The sequence below is a fragment of the Pseudophryne corroboree genome, chromosome 7 (genome assembly GCF_028390025.1).
Source record: "Pseudophryne corroboree isolate aPseCor3 chromosome 7, aPseCor3.hap2, whole genome shotgun sequence".
Taxonomy (NCBI): Eukaryota; Metazoa; Chordata; class Amphibia; order Anura; family Myobatrachidae; genus Pseudophryne; species Pseudophryne corroboree.
In genome coordinates this window covers 2,626,004-2,652,783 of record NC_086450.1, presented here as the reverse complement: position 1 = coordinate 2,652,783, position 26,780 = coordinate 2,626,004, and the positions used below count along the sequence as shown (strand labels likewise).

Below are 26,780 nucleotides of genomic sequence, written 5' to 3'. Positions count from 1 at the left end.
CCGATAATCTTATTGTGGACTTCAGTATGAAACACTGAGCGGCGAGACCTCTTGTACTGCTGTAGATGTGCTCCGATAATCTTATTGTGGACTTCAGTATGAAACACTCTGAGCGGCGAGACCTCTTGTACTGCTGTAGATGTGCTCCGATAATCTTATTGTGGACTTCAGTATGAAACACTGAGCGGTGAGACCTCTTGTACTGCTGTAGATGTGCTCCGATAATCTTATTGTGGACTTCAGTATGAAACACTGAGCGGTGAGACCTCTTGTACCACTGTAGATGTGCTCCGATAATCTTATTGTGGACTTCAGTATGAAACACTCAGCGGAGAGACCTCTTGTACCACTGTAGATGTGCTCCGATAATCTTATTGTGGACTTCAGTATGAAACACTGAGCGGTGAGACCTCTTGTACCGCTGTAGATGTGCTCCGATAATCTTATTGTGGACTTCAGTATGAAACACTGAGCGGTGAGACCTCTTGTACCGCTGTAGATGTGCTCCGATAATCTTATTGTGGACTTCAGTATGAAACACTCTGAGCGGTGAGACCTCTTGTACTCCTGTAGATGTGCTCCGATAATCTTATTGTGGACTTCAGTATGAAACACTGAGCGGTGAGACCTCTTGTACCGCTGTAGATGTGCTCCGATAATCTTATTGTGGACTTCAGTATGAAACACTCTGAGCGGTGAGACCTCTTGTACCGCTGTAGATGTGCTCCGATAATCTTATTGTGGACTTCAGTATGAAACACTGAGCGGCGAGACCTCTTGTACTGCTGTAGATGTGCTCCGATAATCTTATTGTGGACTTCAGTATGAAACACTGAGCGGTGAGACCTCTTGTACCGCTGTAGATGTGCTCCGATAATCTTATTGTGGACTTCAGTATGAAACACTGAGCGGTGAGACCTCTTGTACCGCTGTAGATGTGCTCCGATAATCTTATTGTGGACTTCAGTATGAAACACTCTGAGCGGTGAGACCTCTTGTACCGCTGTAGATGTGCTCCGATAATCTTATTGTGGACTTCAGTATGAAACACTGAGCGGCGAGACCTCTTGTACTGCTGTAGATGTGCTCCGATAATCTTATTTTGGACTTCAGTATGAAACACTCTGAGCGGTGAGACCTCTTCTACCGCTGTAGATGTGCTCCGATAATCTTATTGTGGACTTCAGTATGAAACACTGAGCGGAGAGACCTCTTGTACCACTGTAGATGTGCTCCGATAATCTTATTGTGGACTTCAGTATGAAACACTGAGCGGTGAGACCTCTTGTACCGCTGTAGATGTGCTCCGATAATCTTATTGTGGACTTCAGTATGAAACACTGAGCGGTGAGACCTCTTGTACCGCTGTAGATGTGCTCCGATAATCTTATTGTGGACTTCAGTATGAAACACTCTGAGCGGTGAGACCTCTTGTACCGCTGTAGATGTGCTCCGATAATCTTATTGTGGACTTCAGTATGAAACACTGAGCGGCGAGACCTCTTGTACCGCTGTAGATGTGCTCCGATAATCTTATTGTGGACTTCAGTATGAAACACTCTGAGCGGTGAGACCTCTTGTACCGCTGTAGATGTGCTCCGATAATCTTATTGTGGACTTCAGTATGAAACACTGAGTGGCGAGACCTCTTGTACTGCTGTAGATGTGCTCCGATAATCTTATTGTGGACTTCAGTATGAAACACTGAGCGGTGAGACCTCTTGTACCGCTGTAGATGTGCTCCGATAATCTTATTGTGGACTTCAGTATGAAACACTGAGTGGCGAGACCTCTTGTCCTGCTGTAGATGTGCTCCGATAATCTTATTGTGGACTTCAGTATGAAACACTGAGCGGTGAGACCTCTTGTATTGCTGTAGATGTGCTCCGATAATCTTATTGTGGACTTCAGTATGAAACACTGAGCGGTGAGACCTCTTGTACCGCTGTAGATGTGCTCCGATAATCTTATTGTGGACTTCAGTATGAAACACTGAGCGGTGAGACCTCTTGTACCGCTGTAGATGTGCTCCGATAATCTTATTGTGGACTTCAGTATGAAACACTCTGAGCGGTGAGACCTCTTGTACCGCTGTAGATGTGCTCCGATAATCTTATTGTGGACTTCAGTATGAAACACTGAGCGGCGAGACCTCTTGTACTGCTGTAGATGTGCTCCGATAATCTTATTTTGGACTTCAGTATGAAACACTCTGAGCGGTGAGACCTCTTCTACCGCTGTAGATGTGCTCCGATAATCTTATTGTGGACTTCAGTATGAAACACTGAGCGGAGAGACCTCTTGTACCACTGTAGATGTGCTCCGATAATCTTATTGTGGACTTCAGTATGAAACACTGAGCGGTGAGACCTCTTGTACCGCTGTAGATGTGCTCCGATAATCTTATTGTGGACTTCAGTATGAAACACTGAGCGGTGAGACCTCTTGTACCGCTGTAGATGTGCTCCGATAATCTTATTGTGGACTTCAGTATGAAACACTCTGAGCGGTGAGACCTCTTGTACCGCTGTAGATGTGCTCCGATAATCTTATTGTGGACTTCAGTATGAAACACTGAGCGGCGAGACCTCTTGTACCGCTGTAGATGTGCTCCGATAATCTTATTGTGGACTTCAGTATGAAACACTCTGAGCGGTGAGACCTCTTGTACCGCTGTAGATGTGCTCCGATAATCTTATTGTGGACTTCAGTATGAAACACTGAGTGGCGAGACCTCTTGTACTGCTGTAGATGTGCTCCGATAATCTTATTGTGGACTTCAGTATGAAACACTGAGCGGTGAGACCTCTTGTACTGCTGTAGATGTGCTCCGATAATCTTATTGTGGACTTCAGTATGAAACACTGAGCGGCGAGACCTCTTGTACCGCTGTAGATGTGCTCCGATAATCTTATTGTGGACTTCAGTATGAAACACTGAGCGGCGAGACCTCTTGTACCGCTGTAGATGTGCTCCGATAATCTTATTGTGGACTTCAGTATGAAACACTCTGAGCGGTGAGACCTCTTGTACCGCTGTAGATGTGCTCCGATAATCTTATTGTGGACTTCAGTATGAAACACTGAGTGGCGAGACCTCTTGTACTGCTGTAGATGTGCTCCGATAATCTTATTGTGGACTTCAGTATGAAACACTGAGCGGTGAGACCTCTTGTACTGCTGTAGATGTGCTCCGATAATCTTATTGTGGACTTCAGTATAAACACTGAGCGGCGAGACCTCTTGTACCGCTGTAGATGTGCTCCGATAATCTTATTGTGGACTTCAGTATGAAACACTGAGCGGCGAGACCTCTTGTACTGCTGTAGATGTGCTCCGATAATCTTATTGTGGACTTCAGTATGAAACACTGAGCGGCGAGACCTCTTGTACTGCTGTAGATGTGCTCCGATAATCTTATTGTGGACTTCAGTATGAAACACTGAGCGGCGAGACCTCTTGTACTGCTGTAGATGTGCTCCGATAATCTTATTGTGGACTTCAGTATGAAACACTGAGCGGTGAGACCTCTTGTACCGCTGTAGATGTGCTCCGATAATCTTATTGTGGACTTCAGTATGAAACACTGAGCGGTGAGACCTCTTGTACCGCTGTAGATGTGCTCCGATAATCTTATTGTGGACTTCAGTATGAAACACTGAGCGGCGAGACCTCTTGTACCGCTGTAGATGTGCTCCGATAATCTTATTGTGGCCTTCAGTATGAAACACTGAGCGGTGAGACCTCTTGTACCGCTGTAGATGTGCTCCGATAATCTTATTGTGGACTTCAGTATGAAACACTGAGCGGCGAGACCTCTTGTACCGCTGTAGATGTGCTCCGATAATCTTATTGTGGACTTCAGTATGAAACACTGAGCGGTGAGACCTCTTGTACTGCTGTAGATGTGCTCCGATAATCTTATGGTGGACTTCACTATGAAACACTCTGAGCGGTGAGACCTCTTGTACCGCTGTAGATGTGCTCCGATAATCTTATTGTGGACTTCAGTATGAAACACTGAGCGGCGAGACCTCTTGTACCGCTGTAGATGTGCTCCGATAATCTTATTGTGGACTTTAGTATGAAACTCTGAGCGGCGAGACCTCTTGTACCGCTGTAGATGTGCTCAGATAATCTTATTGTGGACTTCAGTATGAAAAACAGAGCGGCGAAACCTCTTGTACCGCTGTAGATGTGCTACGATAATCTTATTGTGGACTTCAGTATGAAACACTGAGCGGCGAGACCTCTTGTACTGCTGTAGATGTGCTCCGATAATCTTATTCTGGACTTCAGTATGAAACACTGAGCGGCGAGACCTCTTGTACCGGTGTAGATGTGCTCCGATAATCTTATTGTGGACTTCAGTATGAAACACTGAGCGGCGAGACCTCTTGTACCGCTGTAGATGTGCTCCGATAATCTTATTGTGGACTTCAGTATGAAACACTCTGAGCGGTGAGACCTCTTGTACTCCTGTAGATGTGCTCCGATAATCTTATTGTGGACTTCAGTATGAAACACTGAGCGGTGAGACCTCTTGTACTGCTGTAGATGTGCTCCGATAATCTTATTGTGGACTTCAGTATGAAACACTGAGCGGTGAGACCTCTTGTACCGCTGTAGATGTGCTCCGATAATCTTATTGTGGACTTCAGTATGAAACACTCTGAGCGGTGAGACCTCTTGTACCGCTGTAGATGTGCTCCGATAATCTTATTGTGGACTTCAGTATGAAACACTGAGCGGCGAGACCTCTTGTACTGCTGTAGATGTGCTCCGATAATCTTATTGTGGACTTCAGTATGAAACACTCTGAGCGGCGAGACCTCTTGTACTGCTGTAGATGTGCTCCGATAATCTTATTGTGGCCTTCAGTATGAAACACTGAGCGGTGAGACCTCTTGTACCGCTGTAGATGTGCTCCGATAATCTTATGGTGGACTTCAGTATGAAACTCTCTGAGCGGTGAGACCTCTTGTACCGCTGTAGATGTGCTCCGATAATCTTATTGTGGACTTCAGTATGAAACACTCTGAGCGGCGAGACCTCTTGTACCGCTGTAGATGTGCTCCGATAATCTTATTGTGGACTTCAGTATGAAACATTGAGCGGTGAGACCTCTTGTACTGCTGTAGATGTGCTCCGATAATCTTATTGTGGACTTCAGTATGAAACACTGAGCGGTGAGACCTCTTGTACTGCTGTAGATGTGCTCCGATAATCTTATTGTGGACTTCAGTATGAAACACTGAGCGGCGAGACCTCTTGTACCGCTGTAGATGTGCTCCGATAATCTTATTGTGGACTTCAGTATGAAACACTGAGCGGCGAGACCTCTTGTACTGCTGTAGATGTGCTCCGATAATCTTATTGTGGACTTCAGTATGAAACACTCTGAGCGGTGAGACCTCTTGTACCGCTGTAGATGTGCTCCGATAATCTTATTGTGGCTTTGCTCGCGGTTTGCCCTCCTCCGTATCACGTGTCACGTGTCCCTGATATAGGATATCTGACCAGTTTTATCTGATGCGAGTTCTTGTTTGGGGTTCATAGTGCGATTCGCTTTGCAGATCAGACAATAGTGATCACCTTTGGCTTTAGTTGATTTTTTTGCCTACGATTCTTGGTCCCGATTCAAACCTGATCGCCGTACCTCCCAACTTTCTTTATCTTCAAATAGGGACACACGCGCGGCAAAGCTCCCCTAAAAAAGGGGTGTGGCCTCGTAAAGGGGGCATGGTTTTGCAGTGATACTGCGATCGTTAGCCACACCCCTTTGCCCGTCACTGAAGGAGGCATACCCAGCGCTCTGTGAGCTGCTGGCATGCCTCCTTTCCCTCTGTCTCTAGTGAATTAAAAAAAAAACGGGACTGTACGTGAAAATCGGGACAGTTGGGAGGCATGTGATCGCTGTTGTGCGAATTCGCAAGGCTGCCAATTATTGAACGACTGGGCATGCGTACGGATTGTAATGCGCAGGCGCGAGGCCAAATTGCGGAAGAATTCAGCATCTTTTTTGAACGCTAGGCAAACGCAGGCTGATTGAGAGGAAGCAGACATTTGTAGGTGGTAACTGTCCGTTTTCAGGGTGTGTCAGGAATAGCGCAGGCGTTGTCAGGGCGGGTGTGTGACGTCAGCTCCGGCCCCGATCAGCCTGTGTGTATGGCACTGTAGTAGTAGGTCCTGGGCTGCGCACACACTGGAAAAATCATTAGATGGTGAGTGAGTTGTGAACGGATTTGCAGCTGTCCGGCGTATGCAAAGCTTTTCTCACGGCGTACGCAGACTTGCGCAGGGCGGGTTTTCACTCTGTCTGGGCAGCGACTATGTGATCGCAAACCTCTGCAAATTCACAGAGCAGGATCAGGTCTGAATTAGGCCACTTGCTTGATGTTTTCGCTATATACACTGCTCAAAATTGGAACACTAAAATAACACATCCTAGATCTGAATGAATGAAATATTCTTATTAAATACTTTGTTCTTTACATAGTTGAATGTGCTGACAACAAAATCACACAAAAATTATCAATGGAAATCAAATTTATTAACGCATGGAGGTCTGGATTTGGAGTCACCCTCAAAATTAAAGTCGAAAAACACACTACAGGCTTATCCAACTTTGATGTAATGTCCTTAAAACAAGTCAAAATGAGGCTCAGTAGTGTGTGTGGCCTCCACGTGCCTGTATGACCTCCCTACAACCCACACAAGTGGCTCAGGTAGTGCAGCAGAGGTGTAGCTAGGCGCCATGGTGCCCGGAGTAAGGGTATGTGAGCAGAGGTATAGCTAGGCGCCATGGTGCCCGGAGTAAGGGTGTGAGCAGAGGTGCAGCTAGGCGCCATGGTGCCCGGAGTAAGGGTGTGAGCAGAGGTGCAGCTAGGCGCCATGGTGCCCGGAGTAAGGGTATGTGAGCAGAGGTATAGCTAGGCGCCATGGTGCCCGGAGTAAGGGTGTGAGCAGAGGTGCAGCTAGGCGCCATGGTGCCCGGAGTAAGGGTGTGAGCAGAGGTGCAGCTAGGCGCCATGGTGCCCGGAGTAAGGGTATGTGAGCAGAGGTGCAGCTAGGCGCCATGGTGCCCGGAGTAAGGGTATGTGAGCAGCGGTGTAGCTAGGCGCCATGCTGCCCGGAGTAAGGGTATGTGAGCAGAGGTGCAGCTAGGCGCCATGGTGCCCGGAGTAAGGGTGTGAGCAGAGGTGCAGCTAGGCGCCATGGTGCCCGGAGTAAGGGTGTGAGCAGAGGTGCAGCTAGGCGCCATGGTGCCCGGAGTAAGGGTATGTGAGCAGAGGTGCAGCTAGGCGCCATGGTGCCCGGAGTAAGGGTATGTGAGCAGCGGTGTAGCTAGGCGCCATGCTGCCCGGAGTAAGGGTATGTGAGCAGAGGTGCAGCTAGGCGCCATGGTGCCCGGAGTAAGGGTGTGAGCAGAGGTATAGCTAGGCGCCATGGTGCCCGGAGTAAGGGTGTGTGAGCAGAGGTGTAGCTAGGCGCCATGGTGCCCGGAGTAAGGGTGTGAGCAGAGGTGCAGCTAGGCACCATGGTGCCCGGAGTAAGGGTATGTGAGCAGAGGTGTAGCTAGGCACCATGGTGCCCGGAGTAAGGGTATGTGAGCAGAGGTGCAGCTAGATGCCATGGTGCCCGGAGTAAGGGTATGTGAGCAGAGGTGCAGCTACATGCCATGGTGCCCGGAGTAAGGGTATTTGAGCAGAGGTGCAGCTAGGCGACATGGTGCCCGGAGTAAGGGTGTGAGCAGAGGTGTAGCCAGGCACCATGGTGCCCAGAGTAAGGGTGTGAGCAGAGGTGCAGCTAGGCACCATGGTGCCCAGAGTAAGGGTGTGAGCAGAGGTATAGCTAGGTGCCATAATGCCCGGCGTAAGGGTGTGAGCAGAGGTGTAGCTAGTCATCATGGTGCCTGGAGTAAGGGTGTGAGCAGGTATGCAGCTAGGCGCCATGGTGCCCAGAGTAAAGGTGTGAGGAGAGGTGTATCTAGGTGCCATGGTGCCCAGAGTAAGGGTATGTGAGCAGAGGTGCAGCTAGGCGCCATGGTGCCCAGAGTAAGGGTATGTGAGCAGAGGTATATCTAGGTACCATGGTTCCCAGAGTAAGGGTGTGAGGAGAGGTGTATCTAGGTGCCATGGTGCCCAGAGTAAGGGTATGTGAGCAGAGGTATATCTAGGTACCATGGTTCCCAGAGTAAGGGTGTGAGCAGAGGTGCAGCTAGGCGCCATGGTGCCCAGAGTAAGGGTATGTGAGCAGAGGTATATCTAGGTACCATGGTTCCCAGAGTAAGGGTGTGAGGAGAGGTGTATCTAGGTGCCATGGTGCCCAGAGTAAGGGTATGTGAGCAGAGGTATATCTAGGTACCATGGTTCCCAGAGTAAGGGTGTGAGCAGAGGTGTATCTAGGTGCCATGGTTCCCAGAGTAAGGATGTGAGCAGAGGTGCAGCTAGGCGCCATGGTGCCCAGAGTAAGGGTATGTGAGCAGAGGTATATCTAGGTACCATGGTTCCCAGAGTAAGGGTGTGAGGAGAGGTGTATCTAGGTGCCATGGTTCCCAGAGTAAGGGTGTGAGCAGAGGTGTATCTAGGTGCCATAGTGCCCGACGTAAGGGTGTGAGCAGAGGTGTAGCTAGTCATCATGGTGCCTGGAGTAAGGGTATGTGAGCAGGTGTGCAGCTAGGTGCCATGGTGCCCAGAGTAAAGGTGTGAGGAGAGGTGTATCTAGGTGCCATAGTGCCCGACGTAAGGGTGTGAACAGAGGTGTAGCTAGGCGCCATGGTGCCCGGAGTAAGGGTATGTGAGCAGAGGTATATCTAGGTAGATACACAGCACAGGGTCCAGCCCTGACCCCTGATTCCGGCACGCACCGTGGGAGATGAGAGGGGCTCCTCATACTGTACCTGACTATTCTGCAGGTATTAAGACTGAATGAAGGTCTGCATTCATCGTGCGACACTCTCCCCATTACCACGTCTGTTGGGGTATGAGGTATTCACTAAACTTAAACTAAAATGGAGAAGGCGGAGGAGAGGCTCAGACATCATGCGGCGTTGGCACGTTGCTATCAGTTACGCGCTCCGCGACAATAGGTTTGAACAAAATATAAAATAAAGAACAAGCTATAACTACCAGCACTTTTCCTAAGAAAGGTTTATTATGTGAGTGTTGTCAGCTTATTTCTCCTTCATTTGATGGGGGTGGTAAAATCAATCGCTTGCGTAACTCTGATTTGTACGATGGCATCTGCTTGACGCGCTTCCGGCCATCTTCTTGTGTATAGTCATAATCTTCTTCTGCGATTCTCTGGTGCACAGTGGTCAGAATGCTCGCCAAGTCCTCTTGGCTATTAAAAAAAATAAAATAAAATGCGTTCAAATCTGGAAAAGCCCATTAGGAGGTCAATGTTGCAATAAGCAGCAATAACGCCACTTAGCGTAGTGATGAAAACACTGTTATCACCGCAGGAAGTTCCCCCGGGGCGGGTGCGTGAGTCTCCGCTCCCCAGTGCCACTGGCTGGCAGCACGTGCAGGACGCAGAGAAGTATATAGCATAAGCAATGGCGCCCCAGGGCTGAATTTACCACTTCTAAGGCAAGTCTGGATCCCTAAGTACATGTGTGAGCCGGCCGGGTCTTCCACAATTTATATAGATGTGTGGTGAGTGAAGGAAACCTAAATAAGATACCAGAGATAATCTAACTGCAATTATCTGTCCTGTCAGCTTTGTAAATACTTACTATCGGCCTGGTTCTGTGTTGTCTCTTTTCATGGAAGCAAATAGTGAGTATACAGCGCCTGAAAGGGGCGGGAACTGGGCGGTGACATTGCGATTACACACAACTGTTCTGCTTTTGGGACTGTCAAGGCAGAATCATGGGCGTGTAGCTGGAGTTCTGCGCTATTCTGAGTTGTGCGTACTGGAAGGGTCGCCTGTTTCTAATGTATCTCCTGCAGCCAGTATAGGACAAGGGGAATAATATTTTGTGAGTTTAAGAAACATAAATACACTCAAACCCCTCCCCCCCTCACACACAAACACGTGCACACATGTACACACATACACACAGGTACACACACACACACACACACACACACACACACACACACACACACACACACACACACACATTAGTGTTAATTTCCTGCGTTTTTTGCCACAATTTTTTAAGAATACTTATTATTACACTTACAAATAATGATGATCCGTCAACGCTATGCACAGCTTCTGCACATAAACAGATCCATTCCTAGGATGCCTCAGAGAGATATAATCTTCAACAGTAGCAAAACCTGTTAGGAAGTCAGCATTGGTGGGAATGTGACCCCGCGTGCCGTCATCTGCATACGTAGATCCAATGCTGTCACTATGATAAGGAACTCCTTCATCAACCTGATCTCCTTGGCACGCTTGCAGGAAGAACACCTTGGGTTTGCCACGTAGTGACTCACAATTCTGACCATTGACGCAGTTGGTTATGTTCTTGATTGGCACCTCTTTTCCATCTGTACCAAATACAACCCCTTGACCACCATGCGAGAGGACAAAACACACAAAGCTGTCTCTCTCAGAGTGATCCTTTTTCTGATACTCCTCCATGATGTGTAAGATCCCATCGCCTGTCAGGTCTTTGTGTTCTTCTACCACGTAACCACGTGCTGCAAATACTTTCCTTATCGCCTCTGTCAGGAGAAACCACAGAAAAAAAACATGAAACCTTAAAAATACATGCAATGAAAGCATGAGACAATGCAGGAGGCAGAGAAACGCAGAGAAATGCAGGCACTGCAAGAGGCAGAGAAACTCAGGCACCGCAGGAGACGGAGAAACTCAGGCACCGCAGGAGATGGAGAAACTCAGGCACCGCAGGAGACAGAGAAACGCAGACAACACAGGAGACCGAGAAATGCAGACAACGCAAGAGACAGAGAAACGCAGACAATGCAGGAGGCAGAGAAACGCAGAGAAATGCAGGCACTGCAAGAGGCGGAGAAACTCAGGCACCGCAGGAGACGGAGAAACTCAGGCACCGCAGGAGATGGAGAAACTCAGGCACCGCAGGAGACAGAGAAACGCAGACAACACAGGAGACAGAGAAACGCAGACAACGCAGGAGAGAGAGAGAAACGCAGACAACGCAGGAGAGAGAGAGAAACGCAGACAATGCAAGAGGCAGCAAAATGCAGACAACGCAAGAGACAGAGAAACGCAGACAACGCAAGAGACAGAGAAACGCAGACAACGCAAGAGACAGAGAAACGCAGACAACGCAGGAGAGAGAGAGAAACGCAGACAACACAGGAGAGAGAGAGAAACGCAGACAACGCAGGAGGCAGAGAAACGCAGAGAAATGCAGGCACTGCAAGAGACGGAGAAACTCAGGCACCGCAGGAGATGGAGAAACTCAGGCACCGCAGGAGACAGAGAAACGCAGACAACACAGGAGACAGAGAAATGCAGACAACGCAAGAGACAGATAAACGCAGACAACGCAGGAGAGAGAGAGAGAGAAACGCAGACAACGCAGGAGAGAGAGAGAAACGCAGACAACGCAGGAGAGAGAGAGAAACGCAGACAACGCAGGAGAGACAGAGAAACGCAGACAACGCAGGAGGCAGAGAAACGCAGAGAAATGCAGGCACTGCAAGAGACGGAGAAACTCAGGCACCGCAGGAGATGGAGAAACTCAGGCACCGCAGGAGACAGAGAAACGCAGACAACACAGGAGACAGAGAAATGCAGACAACGCAAGAGACAGATAAACGCAGACAACGCAGGAGAGAGAGAGAGAAACGCAGACAACGCAGGAGAGAGAGAGAAACGCAGACAACGCAAGAGGCAGCAAAATGCAGACAACGCAAGAGACAGAGAAACGCAGACAACGCAAGAGACAGAGAAACGCAGACAACGCAAGAGACAGAGAAACGCAGACAACGCAAGAGACAGAGAAACGCAGACAACGCAGGAGAGAGAGAGAAACGCAGACAACGCAGGAGAGAGAGAGAAACGCAGACAACACTGGAGACGGAGAGAAACGCAGACAACACAAGAGGCAGCAAAACGCAGACAACGCAAGAGACAGAGAAACACAGACAACGCAAGAGACAGAGAAACACAGACAACGCTGGAGACAGAGAAACGCAGACAACGCTGGAGACAGAGAAACGCAGACAACGCTGGAGACGGAGAAACGCAGACAACGCCAGAGACGGAGAAATGCAGACAATGGTGAGACGGAGAAACGCAGACAATGCAAGAGGCAGAGAAACTCAGGCACCGCAGGAGACGGAGAAACTAAGGCACCGCAGGAGACGGAGAAACTCAGGCACCGCAGGAGATGGAGAAACTCAGGCAACGCAGGAGACAGAGAAATACAGACAACACAGGAGACAGAGAAATGCAGACAACGCAAGAGACAGAGAAACGCAGACAACGCAGGAGGCAGAGAAACGCAGAGAAATGCAGGCACTGCAAGAGGCGGAGAAACTCAGGCACCGCAGGAGACGGAGAAACTCAGGCACCGCAGGAGATGGAGAAACTCAGGCACCGCAGGAGACAGAGAAACGCAGACAACACAGGAGACAGAGAAATGCAGACAACGCAAGAGACAGATAAACGCAGACAACGCAGGAGAGAGAGAGAGAAACGCAGACAACGCAGGAGAGAGAGAGAAACGCAGACAACGCAAGAGGCAGCAAAATGCAGACAACGCAAGAGACAGAGAAACGCAGACAACGCAAGAGACAGAGAAACGCAGACAACGCAAGAGACAGAGAAACGCAGACAACGCAGGAGAGAGAGAAACGCAGACAACGCAGGAGAGAGAGAGAAACGCAGACAACGCTGGAGACGGAGAGAAACGCAGACAACACAAGAGGCAGCAAAACGCAGACAACGCAAGAGACAGAGAAACACAGACAACGCAAGAGACAGAGAAACACAGACAACGCTGGAGACAGAGAAACGCAGACAACGCTGGAGACAGAGAAACGCAGACAACGCTGGAGACGGAGAAACACAGACAACGCCAGAGACGGAGAAACGCAGACAATGCTGAGACGGAGAAAAGCAGACAATGCAAGAGACAGAGAAACTCAGACAACACAAGAGGCAGAGAAACTCAGACAACGCAAGAAACAGAGAAACCGAGACAACGCAGGAGGCAGAGAAACGCAGGCAATGCAGGAGGCAGAGAAACGCAGGCAATGCAGGAGGCAGAGAAAACGCAGGCAACGCAGGAGGCAGAGAAACGCAGGCAACGCAAGAGACAGAGAAACGCAGGCAACGCAAGAGACAGAGAAACGCAGGCAACGCAGGAGGCAGAGAAACGCAGACAATGCTGGAGGCAGAGAAACACAGACAATGCAGGAGGCAGAGAAACACAGACAACGCTTGAGACGTAGAAACGCAGACAACGCAGGAGACAAAGAAACTGAGACAATGCAGGAGATGGAGAAACTCAGACAACTCGCAAGAGACGGAGAAACTCGGACAATGGCCCTAATTCAGACCTGATCGTACCAGGCACACTGACATGCGGGTGAACACCCAGCACAGGGCTAGCCGCCCCACATTTCAGGCCCCACTCCCCCATCCCCGCAGAAGTGCAAAAGCATCGCTTAGCAATGATGCTTTTGTATTTCAGGAGTAGCTCCCGGCCAGCGCAATCCTGCGCACTGGCCGGGAGCTACTCATCACTGCCCGGGTCGCAGCTGCTGCGTGTGACGTCACGCAGGCACCGTGGCCCGGCATGGTCCGGCCACACCTGCGTTAGCCGGACCCGTCCCCCTCCTGCCAAGCGAACGCCTCTGCCTGTCAATCAGGCAGAGGCGATCGCTAGGCTACGACAGCCGTCGGCTGTCAGCCATGTGCCGGCACACTGTGGCGCCGATGTATGCGCACTTCAGACCCAATCGCGATCGGGTCTGAATGACCCCCAACACTGGAGACAGAGAAACTGAGACAACGCAGGAGACAGAGAAATGCAGACAACACAGGAGACAGAAAATCTCAGGCAACGCTAGAGACAGAGAAACTGAGACAACGCAAGAGACCGAAACGCAGACAACGCAGGAGGCAGAGAAACACAGCTAATGCAGTAGTAACAGGAGAGAGACAGTGAAAGAGACAGCACAGGTGCAACAGGAGAGAGAAAATGCAGGAGATAAAGATAACACAGGACATAGAAGCGGAGAGAGGGAGGATATGAATAATAAACCACAGCTCATATACCCATATACCCATATACCCATATACCCATATACCCATATACCCATACACTGAGACACACTGGGTCTAATATCTAGCAGAATTTTTTATTTTATTTTTAAACTGAAAATATTATGATATATAATCAGATTATTAATTATTTCTAAGGACCAGATATTCAACTAATAACTAAAGGGCCCATTTATCATGGTATATTTGTGGCTATATCCCTGAAAACACCCGTTTTGGGGGGTTAGCTGCATATATTAAGTATCCGCTGAATGTAAGAAGGAGGGGCCGCGGCAGATATCTCCGATACTTGCTGTGATCCCTCCCTTGCCACCGGCAGCCGCATCCACTATAGGTTTCTATGCGTTGCGTTATCCGGAATGTGATGCATTCCCATGGTATTGATTCCTGAAGATGGCGGTAGCCCATTGTAGCCTATGAGTTACAGATCGCATTCCTAGCTGGCAGACGGTTCCCTCAGAACCCTCCCCGGAAGTGGCCTCTGTGCTTGTGCAGTCTGCCTGGCCGCGCATGCGCAGAATCCCCGCCAGATGCCGCAGCACATCGCAGGGACGGGTTCCTTTTGGAGCTCTTATCCCTGTATGCGCTGGGATCTTACCGCCCAGGATTGCATTGTAATATGTGATCCATAATAAATGGGGCCCTAAGAGAATCAGATACATTTTATAACTTAGAACAAAAAGAGAGAAAAACAAAAAATGTTTGTATTCCTTACAATAACACAGGTGCTAGAGCACCCACAAAACTATGGCCCTCATTCCGAGTTGTTCGCTCGGTATTTTTCATTGCATCGCAATGAAAATCCGCTTAGTACGCATGCGCAATGTTCGCACTGCGACTGCGCCAAGTAACTTTGCTATGTAGAAAGTATTTTTACTCACGGCTTTTTCATCGCTCCGGCGAACGTAATGTGATTGACAGGAAATGGGTGTTACTGGGCGGAAACACGGCGTTTCAGGGGCGTGTGGCAGAAAACGCTACCGTTTCCGGAAAAAACGCAGGAGTGGCCGGAGAAACGGTGGGAGTGCCTGGGCGAACGCTGGGTGTGTTTGTGACGTCAACCAGGAACGACAAGCACTGAAATGATCGCACAGGCAGAGTAAGTCTGGAGCTACTCTGAAACTGCTAAGTAGTTAGTAATCGCAATATTGCGAATACATCGGTCGCAATTTTAAGAAGCTAAGATTCACTCCCAGTAGGCGGCGGCTTAGCGTGTGTAACTCTGCTAAATTCGCCTTGCGACCGATCAACTCGGAATGAGGGCCTATAAACGGGCTCTCAAGACCCACTTCTTCCCCAAACCCAGCGTCTCCCATCCTAACCCCCTGCTCCACGCTCTCTATGTACCCCATCTGTGTGTCTGTCTCTTCCCTTTACAATGTAAGCTCTCACGAGCAGGGCCCTCTTCCCTCATGTGCTTATCCTTCTCTTACTTAAACCATCTTCTACTCCATTCTCCCCTCGATGGCACCAAATCCCGCGTTTTGTTTTCCACCCTCATATTTATGTTAGTGTCGTCTGCTGACGCAGCTGTGTTTATAGGGTGTACTACGATATCCTGACCGCCGGAATGCCGGCAGTGGGGAGAGTGCAAAAGAGCGCTGCGGGCACGGTGGTGCGTTATTCTCCCTCCAGGGGAGTTGTGAACACCCCAAGAGGGAGAATATTTGTCGGTATGCCGGCGGTCGGGATCCCGGTGCCAGTACGCTGAGAGATGGGATCCGGACAGCCAAGATATGGAATGCTTCCCATGTGTATATATACCCTATACTTGTACTACATTGTCTTGTACTGTAAGTCACTGTCTTCTTGTTTTGTTTAGTCGCTTATGTACTCTGTAATTGGGCGCTGCGGAACCCTTGTGGCGCCTTATAAATAAAGGATAATAATTATTCGCAGAGCTTTCTCAGGTATGTCTGGTGATGTATTACCGTCCATATGGCGACTGCGCACATCACCGTCCTCTCAGAAACCTGTTCTCACAATTCCAGGATCAGGAAATTATTTCAGAAGTGAATACAATAATCCGGAGTGAGGAATCCGCTATAATCCGGCATCATCCTGTGGCCTCAGGCGAGGGCCAGCAGCGTTCCGCACAGACAGGAAGCGTTGCGGACTGTATTACCCTTACCTGCGTCTCTGTCTGTTCCACTTCTGTCTCCATCGCTGAATCTCTTGTTGTTGATAATTACACACCAGCCGTGCGGCACCTTCTCCAGCCGGTATTCCTCCATGTGCTGGGAGAGGAAGCACAAGTGTGCGTCAGTCAGGGCTCTGTGCTGAGGTGACACTGACTGGCGGATTTATAATGGCTGCAGTGTGGGCGGTGCACAGGAGGGCCCACAACGCACACCCTGCACCCATTGTTTTTCAGTACTTACCCGCTGGAGTACCGCGTGGTTGGCATCATCACTGCTGCAGAAATCACTGTGAAAAAGGTGTGGCAGCCATTTTCCGCACATGAGCAGTAAGAAAATCACTGGGAAAATATCCGCCGCGCCATTTTCCTGGAGATCTGCGCATAGAGACCCTAGTGCCCAAACTCTACAGCACTACCGTGCAGGGACATGTTTTATTGTACACAGGGCACTGTACAGGGACATATTTTATTGTATACCGGGCACCACACAGGGACATATTGTACAGTACACAGGGCACTGTACAGGGACATATTGTACTGTACACAGGGTACCACACAGGGATATATTGTACTGTACACAGGGCACCGTGCAGGCACATATTGTACTGTACACAGGGTACCACACAGGGACATATTGTACTGTACACAGGGTACCACACAGGGACATATTTTATTGTACACAGGGCACCACACAGGGATATATTGTACTGTACACAGGGCACCGTGCAGGCACATATTGTACTGTACACAGGGTACCACACAGGGACATATTGTACTGTACACAGGGTACCACACAGGGACATATTGTACTGTACACAGGGTACCATACAGGGACATATTGTGCTGTACACAGGGCACCGTACAGGGACATATTGTGCTGTACACAGGGCACCATATAGGGACATATTGTACTGTACACAGGGCACCATATAGGGACCTATTGTACTGTACACAGGGCACTGTACAGGGACATATTGTACTGTACACAGGGTACCACACAGGGGCATATTGTACTGTACACGGGGTACCATACAGGGACATATTGTGCTGTACACAGGGCACCGTACAGGGACATATTGTACTGTACACAGGGTACCATATAGGGACATATTATACTGTACACAGGGCACCATACAGGGACATATTTTATTTTACACAGGGCACCGTACAGGGACATATTGTGCTGTACACAGGGCACCGTACAGGGACATATTGTACTGTACACAGAACACCGTGCAGGGACATATTGTACTGTACACAAGGCACTGTGCAGGGACATATTGTACTGTACACAGGACACCGTGCAGGGACATATTGTGCTGTACACTGGGCACCGTGCAGGGACATATTGTGCTTTACACTGGGCACCGTGCAGGGACATATTTTATTTTACACAGGGCACCATACAGGGACATATTGTACTGTACACAAGGCACTGAACAGGGACATATTGTACTGTACACAGGGCAAAGTGCAGGGGCATATTGTACTGTACACAGAGCACCATATAGGGACATATTGTACTGTACACAGGGCACCGTACAGGGACATTGTACTGTACACATGGCACACTACAGGGACACATTGTACTGTACACAGAGCACCATATAGGGACCTATTGTGCTGTACACAGGGCACCGTACAGGGACATATTGTACTGTACACAGGGTACCATACAGGAACATATTGTACTGTACGCAGGGCACCATATAGGGTCATATTGTGCTGTACACAGGGCACCATATAGGGACATATTGTACTGTACATAGGGCACCGTACAGAGACATATTGTACTCTACACAGGGTACCATACAGGGACATTCTACTGTACACAGGGCACCGTACAGGGACATATTTTATTTTACACAGGGCACCCTACAGGGGCATATTGTACTGCACACAGGGCACAGTGCAGAGGCATATTGTACTGTACACAGAGTACCATATAGGGACATATTGTACTGTACACAGGGCACCGTACAGGGACATTGTACTGTACACATGGCACACTACAGGGACGCATTGTACTGTACGCAGGGCACAGTGCAGAGGCATATTGTACTGTACACAGAGTACCATACATGGACATATTGTACTGTACACAGGGTACTATACAGGGACATATTGTACTGTACGCAGGGCACCATACAGGGACATATTTTATTTTACACAGGGCACCGTACAGGGACATATTGTGCTGTACACAGGGCACCGTACAGGGACATATTGTACTGTACACAGGGCACCGTACAGGGACATATTGTACTGTACACAGGGCACCGTTCAGGGACATATTGTACTGTACACAGGACACCGTGCAGGGACATATTGTGCTGTACACAGGGCACCGTACAGGGACATATTGTACTGTACACAGGGCACCGTACAGGGACATATTGTACTGTACACAGGGCACCGTTCAGGGACATATTGTACTGTACACAGGACACCGTGCAGGGACATATTATGCTGTACACTGGGCACCGTGCAGGGACATATTGTGCTGTACGCTGGGCACCGTGCAGGGACATATTTTATTTTACACAGGGCACCGTACAGGGAAATATTGTACTGTACACAGGGCACTGAACAGGGACATATTGTACTGTACACAGGGCAAAGTGCAGGGGCATATTGTACTGTACACAGAGCACCATATAGGGACATATTGTACTGTACACATGGCACCGTACAGGGACATTGTACTGTACACATGGCACAATACAGGGACACATTGTACTGTACACAGGGCACCATATAGGGACCTATTGTGCTGTACACAGGGCACCGTATAGGGACATATTGTACTGTACACAGGGTACCATACAGGGACATATTGTACTGTACGCAGGGCACCATATAGGGTCATATTGTGCTGTACACAGGGCACCATATAGGGACATATTGTGCTGTACACAGGGCACCATATAGGGACATATTGTACTCTACACAGGGTACCATACAGGGACATTGTACTGTACACAGGGCACCGTACAGGGACATATTTTATTTTACACAGGGCACCCTACAGGGGCATTTTGTACTGTACACAGGGCACAGTGCAGAGGCATATTGTACTGTACACAGAGTACCATATAGGGACACATTGTACTGTACACAGGGCACCGTACAGGGACATTGTACTGTACACATGGCACACTACAGGGACACATTGTACTGTACACAGGGCACCATATAGGGACCTATTGTACTGTACACAGGGCACTGTACAGGGACATATTGTACTGTACGCCGGGCACTATATAGGGTCATATTGTGCTGTACACAGGGCACCATATAGGGACATATTGTACTGTACATAGGGCACCGTATATGGACATATTGTACTCTACACAGTACACCGTACAGGGACATTGTACTGTACACAGGGCACCGTACAGGGACATTGGGCCTAATTCTGAGTTGATCGCAGCAGCAAATTTTTAGCAGTTGGGCAAAACCATGGCGGTCATTCCGAGTTGTTCGCACGGTAATTTTCTTCGCATCGCAGCGATTTTCCGCTAATTGCGCATGCGCAATGTTCGCACTGCGACTGCGCCAAGTAAATTTGCTATGCAGTTAGGAATTTTACTCACGGCATTGCGAGGTTTTTTCTTCGTTCTGGTGATCGTAATGTGATTGACAGGAAGTGGGTGTTTCTGGGCGGAAACTGGCCGTTTTATGGGTGTGTGTGAAAAACGCTGCCGTTTCTGGGAAAAACGCGGGAGTGGCTGGAGAAACGAGGGAGTGTCTGGGCGAACGCTGGGTGTGTTTGTGACGTCAAACCAGGAACGAAACTGACTGAACTGATCGCAGATGCCGAGTAAGTGTGGAGCTACTCAGAAACTTCTAAGAAGTGTCTATTCGCAATTCTGCTAATCTTTCGTTCGCAATTTTACTATGCTAAGATTCACTCCCAGTAGGCGGCGGCTTAGCGTGTGCAAAGCTGCTAAAAGCAGCTAGCGAGCTAACGACTCGGAATGAGGGCCCATGTGCACTGCAGGGGGGGCAGATGTAACATGTGCAGAGAGAGTTAGATTTGGGTGGGGTGTATTCAAACTGAAATCTAAATTGCAGTGTAAAAATAAAGCAGCCAGTATTTACCCTGCACAGAAACTAAATAACCCACCCAAATCTAACTCCCTCTGCACATGTTATATCTGCCTCCCCTGCAGTGCACATGGGCCCTCATTCCGAGTTGTTCGCTCGGTATTTTTCATCGCATCGCAGTGAAAATCCGCTTAGTACGCATGCGCAATGTTCGCACTGCGACTGCGCCAAGTAACTTTACTATGATGAAAGTATTTTTACTCACGGCTTTTTCTTCGCTCCGGCGATCGTAATGTGATTGACAGGAAATGGGTGTTACTGGGCGGAAACACAGCGTTTCAGGGGCGTGTGGCTGAAAACGCTACCGTTTCCGGAAAAAACGCAGGAGTGGCCGGGGAAACGGTGGGAGTGCCTGGTCGAACGCTGGGTGTGTTTGTGACGTCAACCAGGAACGACAAGCACTGAAATGATCGCACAGGCAGAGTAAGTCTGGAGCTACTCTGAAACTGCTAAGTAGTTAGTAATCGCAATATTGCGAATACATCGGTCGCAATTTTAAGAAGCTAAGATTCACTCCCAGTAGGCGGCGGCTTAGCGTGTGTAACTCTGCTAAAATCGCCTTGCGACCGATCAACTCGGAATGAGGGCCATGGTTTTGCCCTACTGCTAACAAACTTGCTGCTGCGATCAACTCAGAGTTACCCCCCATGGGCCCTCATTCCGAGTTGTTCGCTCTGTAATTTTCTTAGCATCGCAGCGATTTTCCGCTATTTGCGCATGCACAATGTTCGCACTGCGACTGCGCCAAGTAAATTTGCTAAGAAGTTTGGTATTTTACTCACGGCATTACGAGGTTTTTTCTTCGTTCTGGTGATCGTAATGTGATTGACAGGAAGTGGGTGTTTCTGGGCGGAAACTGGCCGTTTTATGGGAGTGTGTGAAAAAACGCTGCCGTTTCTGGGAAAAACGCGGGAGTGGCTGGAGAAACGGGGGAGTGTCTGGTAGAGATGAGCGGGTTCGGTTCCTCTGAATCCGAACCCGCCCGAACTTCATGTTTTTTCTCACGGGTCCGAGAGACTCGGATCTTCCCGCCTTGCTCGGTTAACCCGAGCGCGCCCGAACGTCATCATGACGCTGTCGGATTCTCGCGAGGCTCGGATTCTATCGCGAGACTCGGATTCTATATAAGGAGCCGCGCGTCGCCGCCATTTTCACACGTGCATTGAGATTGATAGGGAGAGGACGTGGCTGGCGTCCTCTCCATTTAGATTAGAAGAGAGAGAGTGAGATTGATTTGAGACAGAGACACTTGATTTACTGGAGCTTAGGAGTACTGTAGAGAGTGCAGAGTTTAGTAGTGACTGACCACAGTGACCACCAGACAGTGCAGTTTTATTTAATATAATCCGTTCTCTGCCTGAAAAAAACGATACACAGTGACTCAGTCACATACCATATCTGTGTGCACTGCTCAGCCCAGTGTGCTGCATCATCTATGTATATATCTGACTGTGCTCACACAGCTTATAATTGTGGGGGAGACTGGGGAGCAGTGCCAGTTATAGGTTATAGCAGGAGCCAGGAGTACATATTATTAAAATTAAACAGTGCACACTTTTGCTGCAGGAGTGCCACTGCCAGTGTGACTGACCAGTGACCTGACCACACTGACCACCAGTATAGTTAGTAGTATACTATATTGTGATTGCCTGAAAAAGTTAAACACTCGTCGTGTGACTTGTGTGGTGTTTTTTTTTTTATTCTATAAAAAACTCATTCTGCTGACAGACAGTGTCCAGCAGGTCCGTCATTATATAATATATACCTGTCCGGCTGCAGTAGTGATATATATATATTTTTTATATCATTATTTATCATCCAGTCGCAGCAGACACAGTACGGTAGTTCACGGCTGTAGCTACCTCTGTGTCGGCACTCGGCAGTCCATCCATAATTGTATACCACCTACCCGTGGTTTTTTTTTCTTTCTTCTTTATACATACTACATCTCATTATCATCCAGTCTATATTAGCAGCAGACACAGTACAGTACGGTAGTCCACGGCTGTAGCTACCTCTGTGTCGGCACTTGGCAGTCCGTCCATAATTGTATACCACCTACCCGTGGTTTTTTTTCTTTCTTCTTTATACATACATACTACATCTCATTATCAACCAGTCTATATTAGCAGCAGACACAGTACAGTATGGTAGTCCATGGCTGTAGCTACCACTGTGTCGGCACTCGGCAGTCCGTCCATAATTGTATACCACCTACCCGTGGTTTTTTTTTCTTTCTTCTTTATACATACATACTACATCTCATTATCAACCAGTCTATATTAGCAGCAGACACAGTACAGTACGGTAGTCCACGGCTGTAGCTACCTCTGTGTCGGCACTCGGCAGTCCATCCATAATTGTATACCACCTACCCGTGGTTTTTTTTCTTTCTTCTTTATACATACTACATCTCATTATCATCCAGTCTATATTAGCAGCAGACACAGTACAGTACGGTAGTCCACGGCTGTAGCTACCTCTGTGTCGGCACTCGGCAGTCCGTCCATAATTGTATACCACCTACCCGTGGTTTTTTTTTCTTTCTTCTTTATACATACATACTACATCTCTTTATCAACCAGTCTATATTAGCAGCAGACACAGTACAGTACGGTAGTCCACGACTGTAGCTACCTCTGTGTCGGCACTCGGCAGTCCATCCATAATTGTATACCACCTATCCGTGGTTTTTTTTTCTTTCTTCTTTATACATACATACTACATCTCTTTATCAACCAGTCTATATTAGCAGCAGACACAGTACAGTAGTCCACGGCTGTAGCTACCTCTGTGTCGGCACTCGGCAGTCCATTCATAATTGTATACCACCTACCCGTGGTTTTTTTTTCTTTCTTCTTTATACATACTACATCTCATTATCATCCAGTCTATATTAGCAGCAGACACAGTACAGTACGGTAGTCCACGGCTGTAGCTACCTCTGTGTCGGCACTCGGCAGTCCGTCCATAATTGTATACCACCTACCCGTGGTTTTTTTTTCTTTCTTCTTTATACATACATACTACATCTCATTATCAACCAGTCTATATTAGTAGCAGACACAGTACAGTACGGTAGTCCACGGCTGTAGCTACCTCTGTGTCGGCACTCGGCAGTCCATCCATAATTGTATACCACCTACCCGTGGTTTTTTTTTCTTTCTTCTTTATAAATACTACATCTCATTATCATCCAGTCTATATTAGCAGCAGACACAGTACAGTACGGTAGTCCACGGCTGTAGCTACCTCTGTGTCGGCACTCGGCAGTCCGTCCATAATTGTATACCACCTACCCGTGGTTTTTTTTTCTTTCTTCTTTATACATACATACTACATCTCTTTATCAACCAGTCTATATTAGCAGCAGACACAGTACAGTAGTCCACGGCTGTAGCTACCTCTGTGTCGGCACTCGGCAGTCCATCCATAATTGTATACCACCTACCCGTGTTTTTTTTTTCTTATTTATACATACATACTACATCTCTTTATCAACCAGTCTATATTAGCAGCAGACACAGTACAGTACGGTAGTCCACGGCTGTAGCTACCTCTGTGTCAGCACTCGGCAGTCCGTCCATAATTGTATACCACCTACCCGTGGTTTTTTTTTCTTTCTTCTTTATACATACATACTACATCTCTTTATCAACCAGTCTATATTAGCAGCAGACACAGTACAATACAGTAGTCCACGGCTGTAGCTACCTCTGTGTCGGCACTCGGCAGTCCATCCATAATTGTATACCACCTACCCGTGGTTTTTTTTTCTTTCTTCTTTATACATACATACTACATCTCTTTATCAACCAGTCTATATTAGCAGCAGACACAGTACGGTAGTCCACGGCTGTAGCTACCTCTGTGTCGGCACTCGGCAGTCCATCCATAATTGTATACCACCTACCCGTGGTTTTTTTTTCTTTCTTCTTTATACATACTACATCTCATTATCATCCAGTCTATATTAGCAGCAGACACAGTACAGTACGGTAGTCCACGGCTGTAGCTACCTCTGTGTCGGCACTCGGCAGTCCGTCCATAATTGTATACCACCTACCCGTGGTTTTTTTTTCTTTCTTCTTTATACATACATACTACATCTCATTATCAACCAGTCTATATTAGTAGCAGACACAGTACAGTACGGTAGTCCACGGCTGTAGCTACCTCTGTGTCGGCACTCGGCAGTCCATCCATAATTGTATACCACCTACCCGTGGTTTTTTTTTCTTTCTTCTTTATACATACTACATCTCATTATCATCCAGTCTATATTAGCAGCAGACACAGTACAGTACGGTAGTCCACGGCTGTAGCTACCTCTGTGTCGGCACTCGGCAGTCCGTCCATAATTGTATACCACCTACCCGTGGTTTTTTTTTCTTTCTTCTTTATACATACATACTACATCTCTTTATCAACCAGTCTATATTAGCAGCAGACACAGTACAGTAGTCCACGGCTGTAGCTACCTCTGTGTCGGCACTCGGCAGTCCATCCATAATTGTATACCACCTACCCGTGGTTTTTTTTTCTTTCTTCTTTATACATACATACTACATCTCTTTATCAACCAGTCTATATTAGCAGCAGACACAGTACAGTACGGTAGTCCACGGCTGTAGCTACCTCTGTGTCGGCACTCGGCAGTCCGTCCATAATTGCATACCACCTACCCGTGGTTTTTTTTTCTTTCTTCTTTATACATACATACTACATCTCTTTATCAACCAGTCTATATTAGCAGCAGACACAGTACAATACAGTAGTCCACGGCTGTAGCTACCTCTGTGTCGGCACTCGGCAGTCCGTCCATAATTGTATACCACCTACCCGTGGTTTTTTTTTCTTTCTTCTTTATACATACATACTACATCTCTTTATCAACCAGTCTATATTAGCAGCAGACACAGTACAGTACGGTAGTCCACGGCTGTAGCTACCTCTGTGTCGGCACTCGGCAGTCCGTCCATAATTGTATACCACCTACCCGTGGTTTTTTTTTCTTTCTTCTTTATACATACATACTACATCTCTTTATCAACCAGTCTATATTAGCAGCAGACACAGTACGGTAGTCCACGGCTGTAGCTACCTCTGTGTCGGCACTCGGCAGTCCGTCCATAATTGTATACTAGTATCCATCCATCTCCATTGTTTACCTGAGGTGCCTTTTAGTTGTGCCTATTAAAATATGGAGAACAAAAATGTTGAGGTTCCAAAATTAGGGAAAGATCAAGATCCACTTCCACCTCGTGCTGAAGCTGCTGCCACTAGTCATGGCCGAGACGATGAAATGCCAGCAACGTCATCTGCCAAGGCCGATGCCCAATGTCATAGTACAGAGCATGTCAAATCCAAAACACCAAATATCAGTAAAAAAAGGACTCCAAAACCAAAAATAAAATTGTCGGAGGAGAAGCGTAAACTTGCCAATATGCCATTTACCACACGGAGTGGCAAGGAACGGCTGAGGCCCTGGCCTATGTTCATGGCTAGTGGTTCAGCTTCACATGAGGATGGAGGCACTCAGCCTCTCGCTAGAAAAATGAAAAGACTCAAGCTGGCAAAAGCAGTAGCACCGCAAAGAACTGTGCGTTCTTCGAAATCCCAAATCCACAAGGAGAGTCCAATTGTGTCGGTTGCGATGCCTGACCTTCCCAACACTGGACGTGAAGAGCATGCGCCTTCCACCATTTGCACGCCCCCTGCAAGTGCTGGAAGGAGCACCCGCAGTCCAGTTCCTGATAGTCAGATTGAAGATGTCAGTGTTGAAGTACACCAGGATGAGGAGGATATGGGTGTTGCTGGCGCTGGGGAGGAAATTGACCAGGAGGATTCTGATGGTGAGGTGGTTTGTTTAAGTCAGGCACCCGGGGAGACACCTGTTGTCCGTGGGAGGAATATGGCCGTTGACATGCCTGGTAAAAATACCAAAAAAATCAGCTCTTCGGTGTGGAACTATTTCAACAGAAATGCGGACAACAGGTGTCAAGCCGTGTGTTCCCTTTGTCAAGCTGTAATAAGTAGGGGTAAGGACGTTAACCACCTCGGAACATCCTCCCTTATACGTCACCTGCAGCGCATTCATAATAAGTCAGTGACAAGTTCAAAAACTTTGGGTGACAGCGGAAGCAGTCCACTGACCAGTATTTCCCTTCCTCTTGTAACCAAGCTCACGCAAACCACCCCACCAACTCCCTCAGTGTCAATTTCCTCCTTCCCCAGGAATGCCAATAGTCCTGCAGGCAATGTCACTGGCAATTCTGACGATTCCTCTCCTG

General features: G+C 48.1%; 1 protein-coding gene across 1 annotated transcript in view; it reads right to left on the bottom strand.

The window, feature by feature from the left end:
- Window positions 1–6,570: 6,570 nt before the first annotated feature.
- LOC134944059 (caspase-8-like) overlaps window positions 6,571–26,780 on the bottom strand; it is a 61,434-nt gene continuing 41,224 nt past the window's right edge. The window contains exons 6-8 of the mRNA XM_063932595.1: window positions 16,369–16,474; window positions 10,192–10,681; window positions 6,571–9,344 (exon numbers count right to left, since the gene is read on the bottom strand). Of these exons, the coding sequence (XP_063788665.1) occupies window positions 9,170–9,344; window positions 10,192–10,681; window positions 16,369–16,474 (771 nt within the window). The 3' untranslated portion in view covers window positions 6,571–9,169. The remainder of the gene's footprint in view (window positions 9,345–10,191; window positions 10,682–16,368; window positions 16,475–26,780) is intronic.